Source organism: Mastigoproctus giganteus, chromosome 8 (assembly GCF_048544385.1).
Source record: "Mastigoproctus giganteus isolate SK-2022 chromosome 8, ASM4854438v1, whole genome shotgun sequence".
Lineage (NCBI taxonomy): Eukaryota > Metazoa > Arthropoda > Arachnida > Uropygi > Thelyphonidae > Mastigoproctus > Mastigoproctus giganteus.
In genome coordinates this window covers 87,896,977-87,912,007 of record NC_143582.1, presented here as the reverse complement: position 1 = coordinate 87,912,007, position 15,031 = coordinate 87,896,977, and the positions used below count along the sequence as shown (strand labels likewise).

The following is a 15,031-nucleotide window of genomic DNA, read 5'->3' as shown; positions in this document are numbered from 1 at the left end:
CATCTGATGAGAACTAAGCATATTGAGATTCGTCACTGGAGAGAATCCTCTTCCACTTCTCTAGAGGTCAGTTCCGCCAAGCATGATAACGCTGGTTGTGCATTAAGCTTCGTGATAAAAGTTTGTGGGTGGGAACAACACGTCAGTGGAACTCCTGAAGCTGCAACGCTCTGCGTATGTAAGTAAGCACACTGGCAATTGCTTCTACACATTTCTGGATCTCCATGATGATTCTTCGCAACTTTAGGCACAGCTTTATTCCTCACAGCACGATCAGTTTAGAGGTCTCTTTTTATTAAAATAAGCAGTCTCCTATTAATGTAATATGCATGCATCTTTGTTACTGTTCTTTCTAACGATTCCCTTCTGAGAAACATTTTCTGCTTAAAATTCAATTTAATCTTCATGCACAGAACAGAAGCTCATTTATCTTGCGTACTATATTCCAGATGAAGATCTTCGGTCTGTTGAGAGCTTTAGAGTCAGCCGTATGCTAAATCCTGACCATTACCTTACCATTACATTCCATTCCATTACATATCCGCGCACAGTGGTTATAATCACCGTTTTCCCCACACCGGGTAGAAAAGGCCCGGAGTTCGAATCCCGTCAATGATGTGAAAAACTTTTGCGAGCTCTTTTTCGCTCCGCGTCTGAGTTAGCCGGTCTCATGAGTGGATAGAAAGGTTTCCCCCACGAAGCTCGGGTTCTTCTTCCAGCAAAACAAGCAAATCGAATAGAGAACACACGCAATTTATGGACAAAATACACATGAATGGAATAGATTGTTATCGGATAGTCCTAATATGAAGAGTTTCTTTTTTTTTTTCTTCTTTTTTATTATTACATATCCTCATTCAAATTCGCTGAACGGATTTCAGCGTGATGTGATGATTGTAAATGACATTCCTGCCTTCTGCATCTTTGTTTATACTTTTCTCTGCTATGATACAACTCTCTAAACTATTTGTATAAATTATTCTTATTCGTTTCAGTCCTAATACTTTTAGTAATATAAAAAAGCTGACAATCAACCTGGCTAATTCTATAAAAGACAATATTTTATCACTAACTTTTAGCGGCGCGGTGAACTTCCAAGTATTTCCCTTCTGACTTTACACACACACTCACCCCAATGTTTCTGTCATGTCTATAACGCTGCTGGAAATCGGATTTTTTGGGACTAACGATGTTCCAATATGGTATTTTTATTTCATATTTCTTTTTATTTCGGGGAGAGATAAAAATCGTCAAAAGAGCTGTATGGGAAGGAGGATGCGCCTTCCCATACATCTTTCACTTTCTCAAACAAGTTTCTAGCGAAGAATTTTTCTTTGATGATTAGTAAACCCAAAGGTAATAATTGTTTTCCGTTTTTTTGTTTACACAGAATTAGTCTGGCCACGTTATTGCCTGACTTCGTTACAGGCTTATATACTAACCACACAATTTTCTTATTTTATATTTATTTTATTTTATTTGAATATATATATGTATAGTTTTTATGTATACTTTTTATTGTTATATATATATATATATATATATATATATTAACTATGTTGTTTTAATGTTACACTTTTTATTATTTACAGACCATTACTCTTTTCGAAGAGCCAGCACTGTCATCAGAAAAGTCGAAGTCAACTGCGCTCCTTCAAAACTATTCCAACTTTTCTGAAGTATCAAAAGCATCTTCAACACAGGACAAATCGATACAGAGGGTAAATAATTTTAACAACATGGCTGACTGTGAAACTGCAGAGTGCATGAAGATAGACGAGGAACTTCAGTTAGAGGAAGCAACAACGGATCAACCAGTTTATGATTATGTGTCATGTAATGGTGACACAAGCGATATGTCCATAGATCAAGACTCCACAATAGAAGAAACAAAGGAAAAAATGGAATTTCATGATGATGATCTGGAGGAAACAGTTCCCGAAAACAAACACAAAATAAATGATGAGAAATCGAATGCCGCAGCTTGTAATGGGCCGCTACCTGAAGCAGATACCGAAATGTTAACAGAAAACAAAAATATTCAAGAAGAGACAATTCGTGATTTGGAAGATGATGAAGCTTCTGTAGAAGAGAAATTAAAGGAAGAAAGCCAGGCACAAAACGCGTTATCAGAGGTCCTAGCAGAAGTAGCTACGTATAATTCAACAGAATCTGTACAAATTGTGGACCCTCCTGTTTCTTGTACTGTCCAGTCGGAAGGAAGTCATCCAGTAGTTTCTGCTCGAGACGACAAAGAAATGACAGAAATTTCGTGTAAGGAAAACCTCATCAATGACAAATATGTAACTGAAAGTGTCTCAGTTGATAAAGATGTGACTGAAAGTTCCCCAGTTGACAAAGATGTGACTGAAAGTTCCCCAGTTGACAAAAATGTGACTGAAAGTGTCTCAGTCGACAATTATGAGACTGAAAGTTCCTCAGTTGACAAAGGAGAAGGAGAAGAAATAGTGGACTTATCGGATAGTGATATCGATAGAACGCTGGTGAAAACTGAAGAACTTCCATGTGAGGCAATTAAAGAAATAACAGCGAACGAATGTAAACCACCTGAAAGTACAAGGACAATGAAGGAAGAAAAAACAAGTAAGACAGTTATTTTCCCTAGTTTGGAATCATTTTACAATTATGTGCAAGAAAAACTTGAAAATATGCAGATGTTTCAAGTGAGAAAGTATCAGCCTGGAGTAGGTTATGAATATTCCGCATTTGACGAACATGAACGGAAGAACGAAGAGCAAAATGAAGCGTCTTTATTAAAGCAAAATGTGGAAGAAATTACTCAAATATCGAAACCACAAGAGGTAAGTAACGGCATGACCAAAAGTTTGGGACTGATTTCATGGACTATTATTTTATTAACGATTTAATAGATGATGCTGTTTATTTATTTTATAAATAATTAAATAGATAATGGCGATACAAAGCGTCCTAGAAGAATTATACGGTTTTGGAAATTAATATTTATTTATTTCCATAACACATTACCAAAGTTTTCCCAAAAAAATGTGTGAAAACAAGATGCAATTTCCGAGAGTGAGGATAAACCTATAGATATATACACTACATAGTACGAACAACGATCATATGATACTGCCTTTTTTTTACAAACTTCAGGTATATCAGGGGCGTATTCAGGGGCAGGCAGAGGGGAGAATATACCTCCCTTAATCATGCGTATAAGTGTTTCTAGGTCTATCTAAAAAAACGCTAAAAAATCTGGTCGTCATGTCCCCTTACGATGATACCTGGATACGATAGTGAGGTATATTACATTCATAACATAAAGAAAATTGTACTTCGATTACTGAGTAAATAGCCTTTGAGATGGTAAAATGACTGAGAAGCACTTCGGTTACATAAGTTTTAAAAGCCTATAGTGGCAAAAAAATGTCGACGCCATAAATGTTTACAAGCGTGCATTTTAGATGATGGAAACTCTGTTGGCAAGAGATTATAACGACAGACTGCAATACAAGTAACATGTCTACGTGAATTACCCCTTGGTACAGATAGCTGTAAGGAAAAAAGCAAACTGGGAGAGAGAGAGAGAGAGAAAGGAAGAAGTCAGGGTTCCAGTTTAAAAAGAAGTATTTTATATATAAATAAAACTGCATGATATGGTCCGCAGCCAATTCTAGGTAAAACCAAAACGCTTACACAGGTGCAAGTAGCCATTACGATGGTACACCAGGTGCGTGCAAAAGCATACTGCTTCCTGTGAATCAGTACAGTTGAATATGGTCGCCGTTCCAAGGTTAGTAGGCCTATATCTGAGTTGAAGGCTAGTAATTCTGACGGTGACATTTATCATATGCAGATAAATTAAATTAAAATATCTAACTTACGAACTGTACAATCTCGAGTGAATTTAAGGCTTTTGCTTAAATTCACTTGAGATTCCACACAAATAGAAAATGTTAAAATTACATATAGAGAAGCTTTAGTTACAATATGGAAATGGTATCACAATAAAAAGATTTTAAAATATGGTTGAAAATTAAAAAAATGATATACGCAAAATTAAAAACAAACTAAATAGTAAAATAAATAAATACTTAAAAGTGGAATGGAAATCAAAAAATAACAAATACATAAAAGTGGAATGTATAAATTAAAAAAAATAATTATATGAAATAAACCTATTCACCCCTATCTACATATTATTTGTTATTTTATACATTACATTTTTATTATTAGTTAGTAAATGTAAATGAAAGAGCATCATTTCCTGCCATTATTTTGTAAATTCCATTTTTATGTATTTGTTATAATAGGGTATATGATTAAATTGGGCAGTTTAAAAAAGGGACTTAATCTACCATTGTCTCTATGGTATTTGATATGAATTAAACAATTATGGCACTGGGACAGTTGTTTAATTAGCAAAACAATAGGATAAAAAAATTCATAGCGATAATTTTGTGTAAGAAAGGAAGAGCAATCGAAAGAATTTTCGAGGAGCAATTTTACTCTGTGTGTGTGCGTGCGTGCGTGCGCGCGTGATGAGTTTCAAGAATGGGGCGAACAGACAGACGCAGCAAAAAAAAAAAAAAAATATATATATACAACAGTGAAACTTCCCTTTAACGGACAGCCATGGGGAACGAAAATGTGTCCGTTAGAGAGAAGTGTCCGCTAACAAGAAGTCTGAGGGAGAAAAAAAATAAGAATGAAAGAAAAATCGTTAAACGTTTAATGTAAACTTAAATTAAAATATATACAGATTTTTAACAATATTTTTGTAAATAATATACGTACAATTGTGCTATGCATATTATGACTTTATCTTAAGAAAAATACATACTGTAATCACTTATTTTCTTCTGCACCTTCTTCGGGCTGATAATTTTGTTTTCAACATTTGTTTGGAGTGAAGAAACCATCGAAAGTCCTTCAGTATCTTCTTCAGCGGCGAAAAACATTTTTAAACGATTGATTTGTATGAGCGCTTCTTCTTCTATTTTCATCGGTGGTTCGTCGTTAATATGTTCTTCGACAGAATGACCTCCTTCCATTTCTTCATCCTCATGAGGAACTTCTTGAAAAATATCGATGATAATGTCGTTGCTATCTAGAGCACCATCTTCTGTAGTGAGGTTTGAGTCTATATCTTTGTAGCCAGGGTCACTTGTAGCGGAAGTATCGTACATTATCAATAGATGTTGAAGTTCTTGTTCTTCTTGGTGCTCCACATTGCTGTTCACAACTTCAATTTTTGCGTTTGAGAAGCCAGACTTTACAAAACAGTTCACGACAGTTTGTTTTCTAATTGCGTTTACTGAAGAGGAAATCCATTGAATCGCATCTAGGATGCTGATTTTCTTTGCAAGGTCACTCGCACATGTTACATCGTTCATGTTTGCAATGAGATGTCTTAAAACACGTTTTCTGTAGTGAAGTTTAAAATTTTTTATTATCCCTTGATCCAAGGGCTGACACTCTGCAGATGTGTTTGGTGGCAGAAAAATGATTTGAATGTTGGACAATTCAATGTGCGGGTGAGATGCAGCATTATCCATGAAAAGAATAATTTCTCTGTTTTGATGAATCATGTTTTGGTTAAAGTGACTTATCCATTCGCTCATGATATCTCGTGTCATCCACGCTTTTTTATTAGACTTCCAGTCAACATTCAAAAGATTCAACTTTATGCCCTTGAAACAACGAGGATTTTGTGGTTTTCCTATAACAAGAGGTTGTTCAAAGTCTCCCAGCATATTTGTACACAATAGTACAGTCAAGCGTTCCTTAGAAATTTTTCCGCCCTGGCACTTTTCGTTTTTAAGACTCATTGTTTTTTTCAGGAAGAGCTTTAAAAAAAAACAACCCTGTTTCGTCACAGTTGTAAATATCCTTAGCTTCAAAATCACAACATAAATCTTCCAATTTGACGGTCCACTCTGTTACAACCCCAGTATCAACAGATCCACCTTCACTACTTACGGTTTTCCAAGAAATTTTATGCCGAGTTTTGAACTTGTCTAGCCATCCCACAGAAGCTTTGAACTCATTTACTCCCATAGATTTCGCAACCCCCAAAGCCTTTTCCCTAATAATAGGCCCATTAATGGGAATTTGTTTAGCATGTGCGCGACAAATTTGAAGTCCAACAATTTTCGGGAATGATTTTTGAACCTGATCATTTCCGTGTTGCCAAAATTGTTTGAGCAGTTCATTTTTTTTTCTTTAGGATGTCGCTTACCTGCGTCTTCCCGATTTTGAATTTTGCAGCGAGAGTGCGAACACTATTTTTTTGCCGATCATACGCATTAATGAGTTCGACTTTATCTTTTAAAGTTAAATGTTTACGAGAAGACATTGTGCACTTCACACGACACTGAACAAAACTGAAAACTGAAACTGAAAAGACGAAAGGCCAACCATATCCCCCACCCCCTGCACACACCGAATTCATCAGAAGTTTTACACGTGCCTTAAAATTCTTGAAAAAGGGTTTGAACCGCGACGTAAACCTTGATAAAATTCAGAGAATCGGAAATAGAAAATAAACACACGATTGAGGCAATACGTCGAAGAAACGTTCCTAGAAAAAGGGCCGTGAGCTCGCCCGCTGTCCATTATGAGGAGATCAAATAAAGTGCTAATCTAAACGAAACAGTGCAGATTGCCTGTCCGCGTCCGCTACAGAGAATGTCCGCTAGACAGACGCTGCAAACACGTTAAAACCAATGGAGGTGAGTTGGGGAATTTGAAAATGTCCGTTGTAGAGAGATGTCCGTTAACGAGAGGTGTCCGTTAGGAGAAGTTTCACTGTATATATATATATATATATATATATATATATATATATAATGAACAATATGAAAGCTATGAATAGTCCTGTAAAAGTAGAAGAAAGAAGAATAGTCATAATGAATTGAATGTGAGGATCAGAATAGAACATTATGTGGAGTTGGAGAATATTTACAAATAAAGTTACTGTTCGATGCCCAGGTATAGAAGAAATCAAGGTGCGGTTTGGGTATAAATCAAAAAGCTTACACGTGAATTAAGAAGGAGAAGACCTAGGGAGGAACCTTGAGGGATGCTGACATCATGAAGAGAAGAATCAAAAAGGAAGGTGAGAGAGGAAGAAACGTTATCATTGTCTTCTCGTCAAATGCGTCAACGTCAGAACCTTATATTTGCGATGTTTCAAATAACTTTGAATAAATTAAAATCAGGGATCAAGAAACCTATCGGAAAACAGTTTTAAGCATGGGGAAATTAATAACTACGGATTCGGACGCTCGTGACAGATCCGTGAGGATAATATCGAACAAGAAACTGAAATCGAAATTCAAAGAGACTGCCAAAAAAGTTTCAAAATTTTTTGGCAATCTCTTTCCTTAAAATTTCTCATTCCGTACATTTTTTTATTTTCCGTAAAATGCTACAGGTGACCTAGCATCTGGTTTCAGAGACCATGATATTGAAGCATAATTAAGTAAATTACTCGTGAAGAGGGCAAGTTCTGTTGGCAACAACATTATCGAAAATTTAGGCAAAATAGAGTAACTGGGCGGTAATTTTTCTTTCACTTCATCCAGGCACTGAACCGGTGAAGAGTACATCTTCCTTTTATGAGCTTCCCAAGTGGGTATTATATCCGGGCGATCCCTCTTGTTGTAAAAACAATCGTTTGCTGAAATTCCTTCGCTTGTGGGACTTTAAGTAACTAATATACCTATACTAAGAGAGAATTCCGCGACGCATTCACACTACAATTCAATCCCTTCTCATCAATAAACTTAAAAATGTCCTGCTCACTTAAGCAGTCGGTATTGTCAATGATATACAGGAATTTTATTGTAGGGAAAAAGAGGTGATTATCCCTTTGTATAAGGCAATGGTCAGGCCACGTCTTGTGTACTGCGTACAGATCTAGATCTGGAGGCCTCATTTTAGGAAGGATGTAGAGTTGCTTGAGCGAGTACAGAAAAGAGGCTACAGGATTGGTGAGGGGCCCTCTTACCAAGAAGGGCTTAAGTTCTGCAAATTGCAGCGTCTGGAGACTTGGTGCCTGCGAGGTATTGGTATTGGTATTGGTATTTTTGGGCACAAGGGCAACTAGGGCCAAAATGTGCCTGTTCCTATAACATGTTTTTATATAAAACTTCATTCCAGTTTTTAATCATAGAAAATCATATATTTGTATCTGCTTAAGAAAAGTAAATAGTTCATCTAAATTCGCATTGTTTCCAATAATATGAGCAAGTGATAGAGGCTCTTGCAGTTGTGAGAGTGAAAGAAAACTATTCCTTCGGAAGTAGGAATACTGCTTACAATCTAAGAGTATATGTTTCACGGTAAGTGGTAAAGTACAATGAGTGCATTGAGGTGGGACATCCTGCTTGAGTAGATATACATGGGTTGGATGCGTATGCCCTATGCGTAATCTTGCTAGCACAACCTCTTCTTGTCTGTTTTTCCTTAAGCTAGATTTCCATAGTGCTGGTTCCTCTTTGATTTCGAGCAATTTGTTGTTCGTTTGTGACCTCCAGATTTCAGACCAGTGGATTGTATAGATTTTTTTAATGCGCTTCAAATAATCTATGTATGGTACTTGGTAATGTGATGGTATTGCACTGATTGGTTGTTTGGCTGCCTGATCTGCTCTCTCATTACCTGTGATACCAGAGTGCCCTGGAATCCAGCAAAATAACACTTTATGATTCTTACTTCGTAGGTGGTTTAAGCAGGAAAAAATTTGTTTTATGATGGGATGCGATATTGAAAGATTATTGTCGAAAGCAGACACTGCACTCCTGGAGTCTGTGTATATTATACTGCTAGTATTATAGGAAGTGTTTATATTTTCTAGGGCTAATTTTATTGCATATAATTCTGCAGTGTAACTGCTACACTCAACTGGTAGTGATATAGAAAATGTAAAAGAGGGAAAGACAGCTGCAGCACCAACAGAAGAGTCTGTTTTCGAACCATCTGTATATATTATACAGCGTTGAGCATTATTGAGGGCATGTCCTTTATGGAGCTGTTTAATACTTTCATCTGGCAGGGATTTCTTTCCCCATTGCTGAAAATATTTATCACAGTGAGGGAGAGTTACAGACCAGGGTGGATTAGGTACATCATTCTCTTGAAGCATATTGTCAAAGTTTATGTCCCAGGCATGTATCAATTCTTTTAATCGAATACCAGTGGGTCTATTTTCTGTAACTTTGCTGTTGTAGAACGTGATCCAATCAGGGTTGAGAAGCAATGGTCGAACAGGATGGGCTGGAAGGCTTTGAATTTTGGCTCCATAATTAAGGAGTAGCATTTTCCTTCTAAGGTGAAGTGGAGGTTCGTACGCCTCTACATACAGACTCTGGACAGGGGATGTTCTAAAGGCTCCTAGCGAAGTACGAAGGGCACTATGTTGGATGGTGTTCAGTCTGCTTAGTGCACTTTTCCTAGCAGAGTCATAGACAACAGCTCCATAATCTAATCGTGACCTGATAAGAGCACGATACAGATGTAGCAGAGAGTATCTGTCGGCACCCCATTTCATGGCAGAAATGGACCGAAGAATATTTAATTTCTTTAAACATACAGTTCGGAGATATGTTATGTGAGAAACAAAGTTAAGTTTGGTGTCCAACATTAAACCTAGGAATCGAAGGTTACTGGTGAGTGGTATCAGGTGGTTCTTTAGCCGAAGCTCCGGTTCCGGATGCAGCTTACGTTTTTTGCAGAAGTGAATTGCAACAGTTTTTTGTTCTGACATACGATATCCATTCTTCTGTGTCCATGTTTCTAGCTTATTTATGGAGAGTTGCAGCTGTCTTTCAATAGTATGAATATTTTTTGAACTGCAAGATAGAGTGAGATCATCAGCGTACATGTATAAATCGACAGTATTGGGAATGTTGTGGGTTATAGAGTTCAGCTTGAGTGAAAACAGAGTAGCGCTAAGTATTGACCCTTGTGGGACACCTTCTTCTTGGGTATAAATACGAGAAAGTACTGTTTGATAACGAACCTGAAATGTTCTGTTTTGCAGAAAGTTTTGAATAAATTTCGGTAAATGTCCCCGCAATCCTAGGGAATAAAGTTCTCGCAATATGCCATACCTCCAGGTTGTGTCAAAAGCCTTTTCAATGTCCAAACTTACCATTACAAGGTGTTCGTTTTTCACATAAGCATTACGAATGTTAGTCTCTGCTTTCACCATGAGATCTAAAGTGGACCTGTTTTGTCGGAAACCAAATTGATTGTTGTTTAGTAGCTTTTCAGTTTCAAGAACCCAGGTAAGTCGCCTGTGTATCATCTTTTCTAGAGTTTTACCTAGACAACTGGTGAGGGAGATTGGTCGATAATTTTGTGTGAGTGTTTGATCTTTTCCTGGTTTGGGAAAGGCTAGAATAACAGCGTGATGCCAGACAGAGGGATATACACCTTCAAGGAAGATGCGATTAAAGAATGTTATTAGCAGATTCAGAGATATATTGTTTAGATGTTTTAGCATTACATAATAGATTCCATCAGCTCCGGCAGCGCTATTTGGTGATCTGTTTATTGCTGTTTGGAGTTCACAAAGACGGAAAGGTTCATTGTAGGCTAGAAACTGGGTTGTTTGGAAATTTATCTTATATTTTTCTGCTATGGCTTTAGTTTGTAGAAAGGAAGTATCATAAGCAGTAGTGGCGGAAGTTTCGGAGAAAGTCTCTGCAAGCGCGTTGGCTATTTCTTGTGGTGAAGATATTTCTTGTCCGTTCTTGGTTAAAATTGGAGCAGAAACCGGTAAAAATTTTCCATTTAGTTGTTGAATTTTTTTCCAAATAATTTTACTGCTGGTGTCTTTTGTGATAGAAGACGCAAACTGTATCCACGATTCTTTTTTGGCTTGTCTTCTTGTTTGTCGTGCTTTTGCCTTAAGCCTTTTAAACTGAATTAGGTTGTGGGTGGTTGGATACTTACGGAACAGATTCCAGGCTTTATTTTTTTCCTTTTTCGCTATGGTACAAGCATCATTCCACCAATGTCTAAGATTTCTGTGTTTGGAAGCAGAAAACATTGGTATTGCTTTGGAAGCTGCTGCTATTATTTGTTTGGTAATGTGCTCGGTGACATCATCAATGGACCCTAGTTGTATCAATTGGCTATCAAAGGAGATGGAGACAGAAAACTTTTCCCAATCTGCTTTAGAAAATTTCCATAATACCCGATGATCAGGGCAAGGTGTCTGCGTTGTTTGGATTCTACATATTATTGGGAAGTGATCACTGTTGTGCAGATCATTTAAAACCGTCCAATCTATAATAGGAAGTAACTCAGGGGAACAAATAGACAAATCAATTGCCGACATACATCCCGTGGAGAGATTAGTGTAGGTGTTTTGACCAGTGTTTAGCAAAGTTAGGTTCTCTTGGTCTATGAGCTTTTCTAGCAAGTGCCCTCTATTATTCATGTGAGCAGATCCCCATAGCGGATGATGTGCATTTAGGTCACCAAGAAGACAAAAAGGAGATGGTATTTGTTTTATAAGATCTTCTAATTCTTGAAACGTGTAAATATTGTTAGGTGGAAGGTACAACGAGACGAGAGTTATAGTTTTTCCCATTGCTACACGAACTGCAACGGCTTCTAAGTGGGTCTGAAGAGGAATCTTTCTTGCTGGAAATTTACAATTCACTAAAATTGCAACTCCACCATGTGCATGGCTTGAACTAATTCTATCTTTTCTATAGACTGTAAAATGTTTAATTGAATAAGTTACCTTAGGATTTAAGTAAGTCTCTTGCAAGCAAATGGCTACCGGATTATATTGCGAGATCAAATCATATATATCATCGGTATTACTGCGTAAACCTCTGCAATTCCATTGTACGATGTACATCATTATTTGGTTTTAGAGAGGGAAGATGATTCTGTCTGTTTCTTGTAAGATGGAGCAGTTTGCTTTTGACGATCATGTTTTATCTTATCCTTTCTTGGAAAAAAAGGGCGTCCGTATTCTGTACTCCCTTCTACCTCATCGGTACCAGTAGATGAACATCCAGTTTCCATGTCATCTTCCGCATGAAGATCAAGGATTGTTTCCTCTTGTGCATTTACAGCTTCGCTGTCCATGCTGCTTGAATTAAGTTGTTGCAATTCAGTGGCGCGTTGCCTTTGTGGTTTCCTTTGTAATTTATCAATTGACGTAATTTTAGATGGAACTGAGAGTGGAGTATTGTTTATTTCGTCGATTGAAACAGGTTTGTTAGCGGGCTGATTTGTCAAAAGTACAGATCGTGCCCATTCTGCAATGGATGTGTTAGGAGGGATTGACACTTCTGTTTGGATAGCAACAGCTTGACAGTTTTGGGTAGCAGTAGCATAGCTGCGTTTTGGCATTGTTACCTTGACTTGTCTTCTTGCTTCTTGATATGATACTTTGTTTTCAATCTTAAACTTCTGTATCTTTTTTTCCATTTTCCACAGATCACATGATTTTGAATAAGCTGGGTGATCATTCTTACAGTTTGGGCACTCTGGAGATTTTGCAGTACAATCTGTTTGAGAATGATTTTTCGAACCACAATTAGGACATGTAATTTCACCTCTGCATGTTGTTTGAGAATGACCAAATTTTTGGCATTTGAAACACCTTAAGGGATTTGGAATGTATGCTCGGACTCGGCAGTGGAGGTAGCCTGCTTTCACTGAGTTTGGTAAATTTGGTGTACTAAAGGTCAATATGATATTTCGTGTTGGAAGTAGTTTATCGTCCTTCCTGATCATTATTCGCCTTGCTTGTGTTACTTTTTGTTCTTGTAATTCTGTAACTATTTCCTCTTCGGTGACGTTTAGTAAATCCCACTCACTTATAACTCCTTTAGAGGAGTTCAGTGTATTATGCGGGGTGACTTTAATTGGGATTCCGCTTATAGTTGAAAGTTTCAATAACAGTTCAGAGTGTCTTGCCTGCGTGGTTTCAATTAATAGATCTCCTGACTGGAGTCTTTTTACCATTTTTGGTGTTCCTGCTGAGTTTTCAAGACATCTTTGAATGACAAAGGGAGACAATTTGCTTACTGGTTGATTCGACAGTGAATGCATTATCAGAAAAGCTGGTGGTTCTGGTTTGCTAGAATCTGTTCTCATTCTTTTTGAGAGACTTGGATCATGTTCCCTTCTACGGGTGTCAATATGTTGAGAGCCTGTTGGCTCTAGTGGTGGATATTCATCGCAATCCATTGTTGCTCCTTTTCGCCCCGGGAGAGGAGCTTCCTTCTCCCAGGTTTCCGACCCCGCCACGTGGAGGCAGGAGCGGTGCCAACTAGTGGCCAAGCGATCAGAAGAATAAGAGAGCAGTACGTTGCTAGCGATAGCAGTAACGATGCAAGCGGGGTTAGCCTGCGAGGTGATCTGATTGAGGTGTATAAGGCCTTGAATGGTTTGAGCAAACTCAATGCTGATGGGATTCTTCCGCTTGCCCAGATTATGAACCTGAGGGGACATAAATTCAAATTGAGGAAAGACAGTTGTAGAACAGATGTACAGAAATTTGCCTTTAGCCAGCGGGTAGTTAATTGCTGGAATAAACTTCCATCTCTCGTGGTGGAAGTTGATAGCTTAAATAAATTCAAAGAGGAAATGTACGAACTTTTGGAGAGAATGAATGTGTGAAGTTTTTTTTTTTTTTTTTTGGCTGATGCTACATAAGCTTGCTTTTTTCATCAGACGCCTCTACTACTACTATTACTACTATGACCATCAACTGTCAAGCTAATTTCTCTCCAGTCCAGGTAGACGCTGCCGCAGATCTAGGGCCCCTTATCGTGTGTTATGGCACAATGATAACTTTAACTATTATTTTATATATATATTTTTTTTTTATTTCCAGTATCTCACAATTGCTAACTTAACCCAACACATTAAATATGACCTCGTCTACAAAAAACAAAACTGTTAATTGAATCCAACAAGGAGATGGAAACCTTTTCATGATTTGCAACCAATGTCTGGTAGTTGTACATAATTTTAATAACGAAACGTAAGATGTTAGGTAGAAAGGATATACATTTGTTCTTCATTTATAGGGAAATTTTCAAGCGGATAAAAGAAGTTTTAATGCTGTTAATTTTAAAATTATGATTTTTGTTTTGTCACCCGGTGTTAAGCAATTATAGATAAAAAAGTATACGCTCTATATAATAAGCTTCGATTTCATGAAATTAAATCGACAGTTTGCCATTGCATAAAGTAACAAGTCAGTGGCTTACCATCGCCGTAGCCTAGTGGTCAGGCGCGCGGGTACATAAGTACACGTGCATTGAGTGACCGGGGTTCAAACCCGTGACTGCTGAATACGGTGCTGTTTCTTGTATTCTGTCTATCTTGTGAACTCCTCTAACCGTTTGGTCGTCCCGGAGTATAAACAGAAAATTTATTTTATTTATTTATTTATTATTTGATTATTAATGATGTTTCTGATGATGTGGGACTGCCAAAAAGTAATGTCGATGCAGTGTTCCACATCATCTAAAGTGATGTGCAAAATGTATTAAACAAGCATTAACTTTTTCCATGTATTTACTTTTACTCAAGGTAATGACTATCAGAATTATATACATTAGGGATATTGAAGCAATTATGATTTGAAAATTAATATCGTTGCGTTAATAACGGAATAGCTGACTTGAAGAATTCCATGTATTCTATTGTAATTCTAAATGAACTAAGCTTAAAAGAATAAGAGCAAAGTGTATTTTGACTTTTTTTTTTTTTTTTTGATGGTATTCTCCACCTTGTCGCGGTGGGGGGGGGTTGCGTATCCCGATGAAACGGAGAGCTAAGTCGGCGGTAGCTTAGCTACTAGTAGAGCCTCCCAAACCGGACAGGTCAAAGGGTAGGGGCCAGACTAAGAGAGAGAGAGAGAGATACCCTGGTCCTCCAGGTTGGGAGTTGCTGCAACGGGCTAGCTCCTCGTTCAGTGTAAAAAATACACAAATGCTAAACGACCTACAAGTGAAAATGAAAACGGACTGCACTTTCGGGAACGACTCGACAAACGGAA

The 15,031-nt window shown here is 37.5% G+C and overlaps 1 protein-coding gene across 3 annotated transcripts in view; it reads left to right on the top strand.

Moving 5' to 3' along the window:
• LOC150081700 (uncharacterized) overlaps positions 1-15,031 on the top strand; it is a 222,580-nt gene that overhangs the window by 68,174 nt on the left and 139,375 nt on the right. For all 3 annotated transcript variants that reach the window (XM_090378816.1, XM_090378814.1, XM_090378815.1), the window contains exon 4: positions 1,593-2,822. In XM_090378816.1, the coding sequence (XP_090234942.1) occupies positions 1,593-2,822 (1,230 nt within the window). The remainder of the gene's footprint in view (positions 1-1,592; positions 2,823-15,031) is intronic.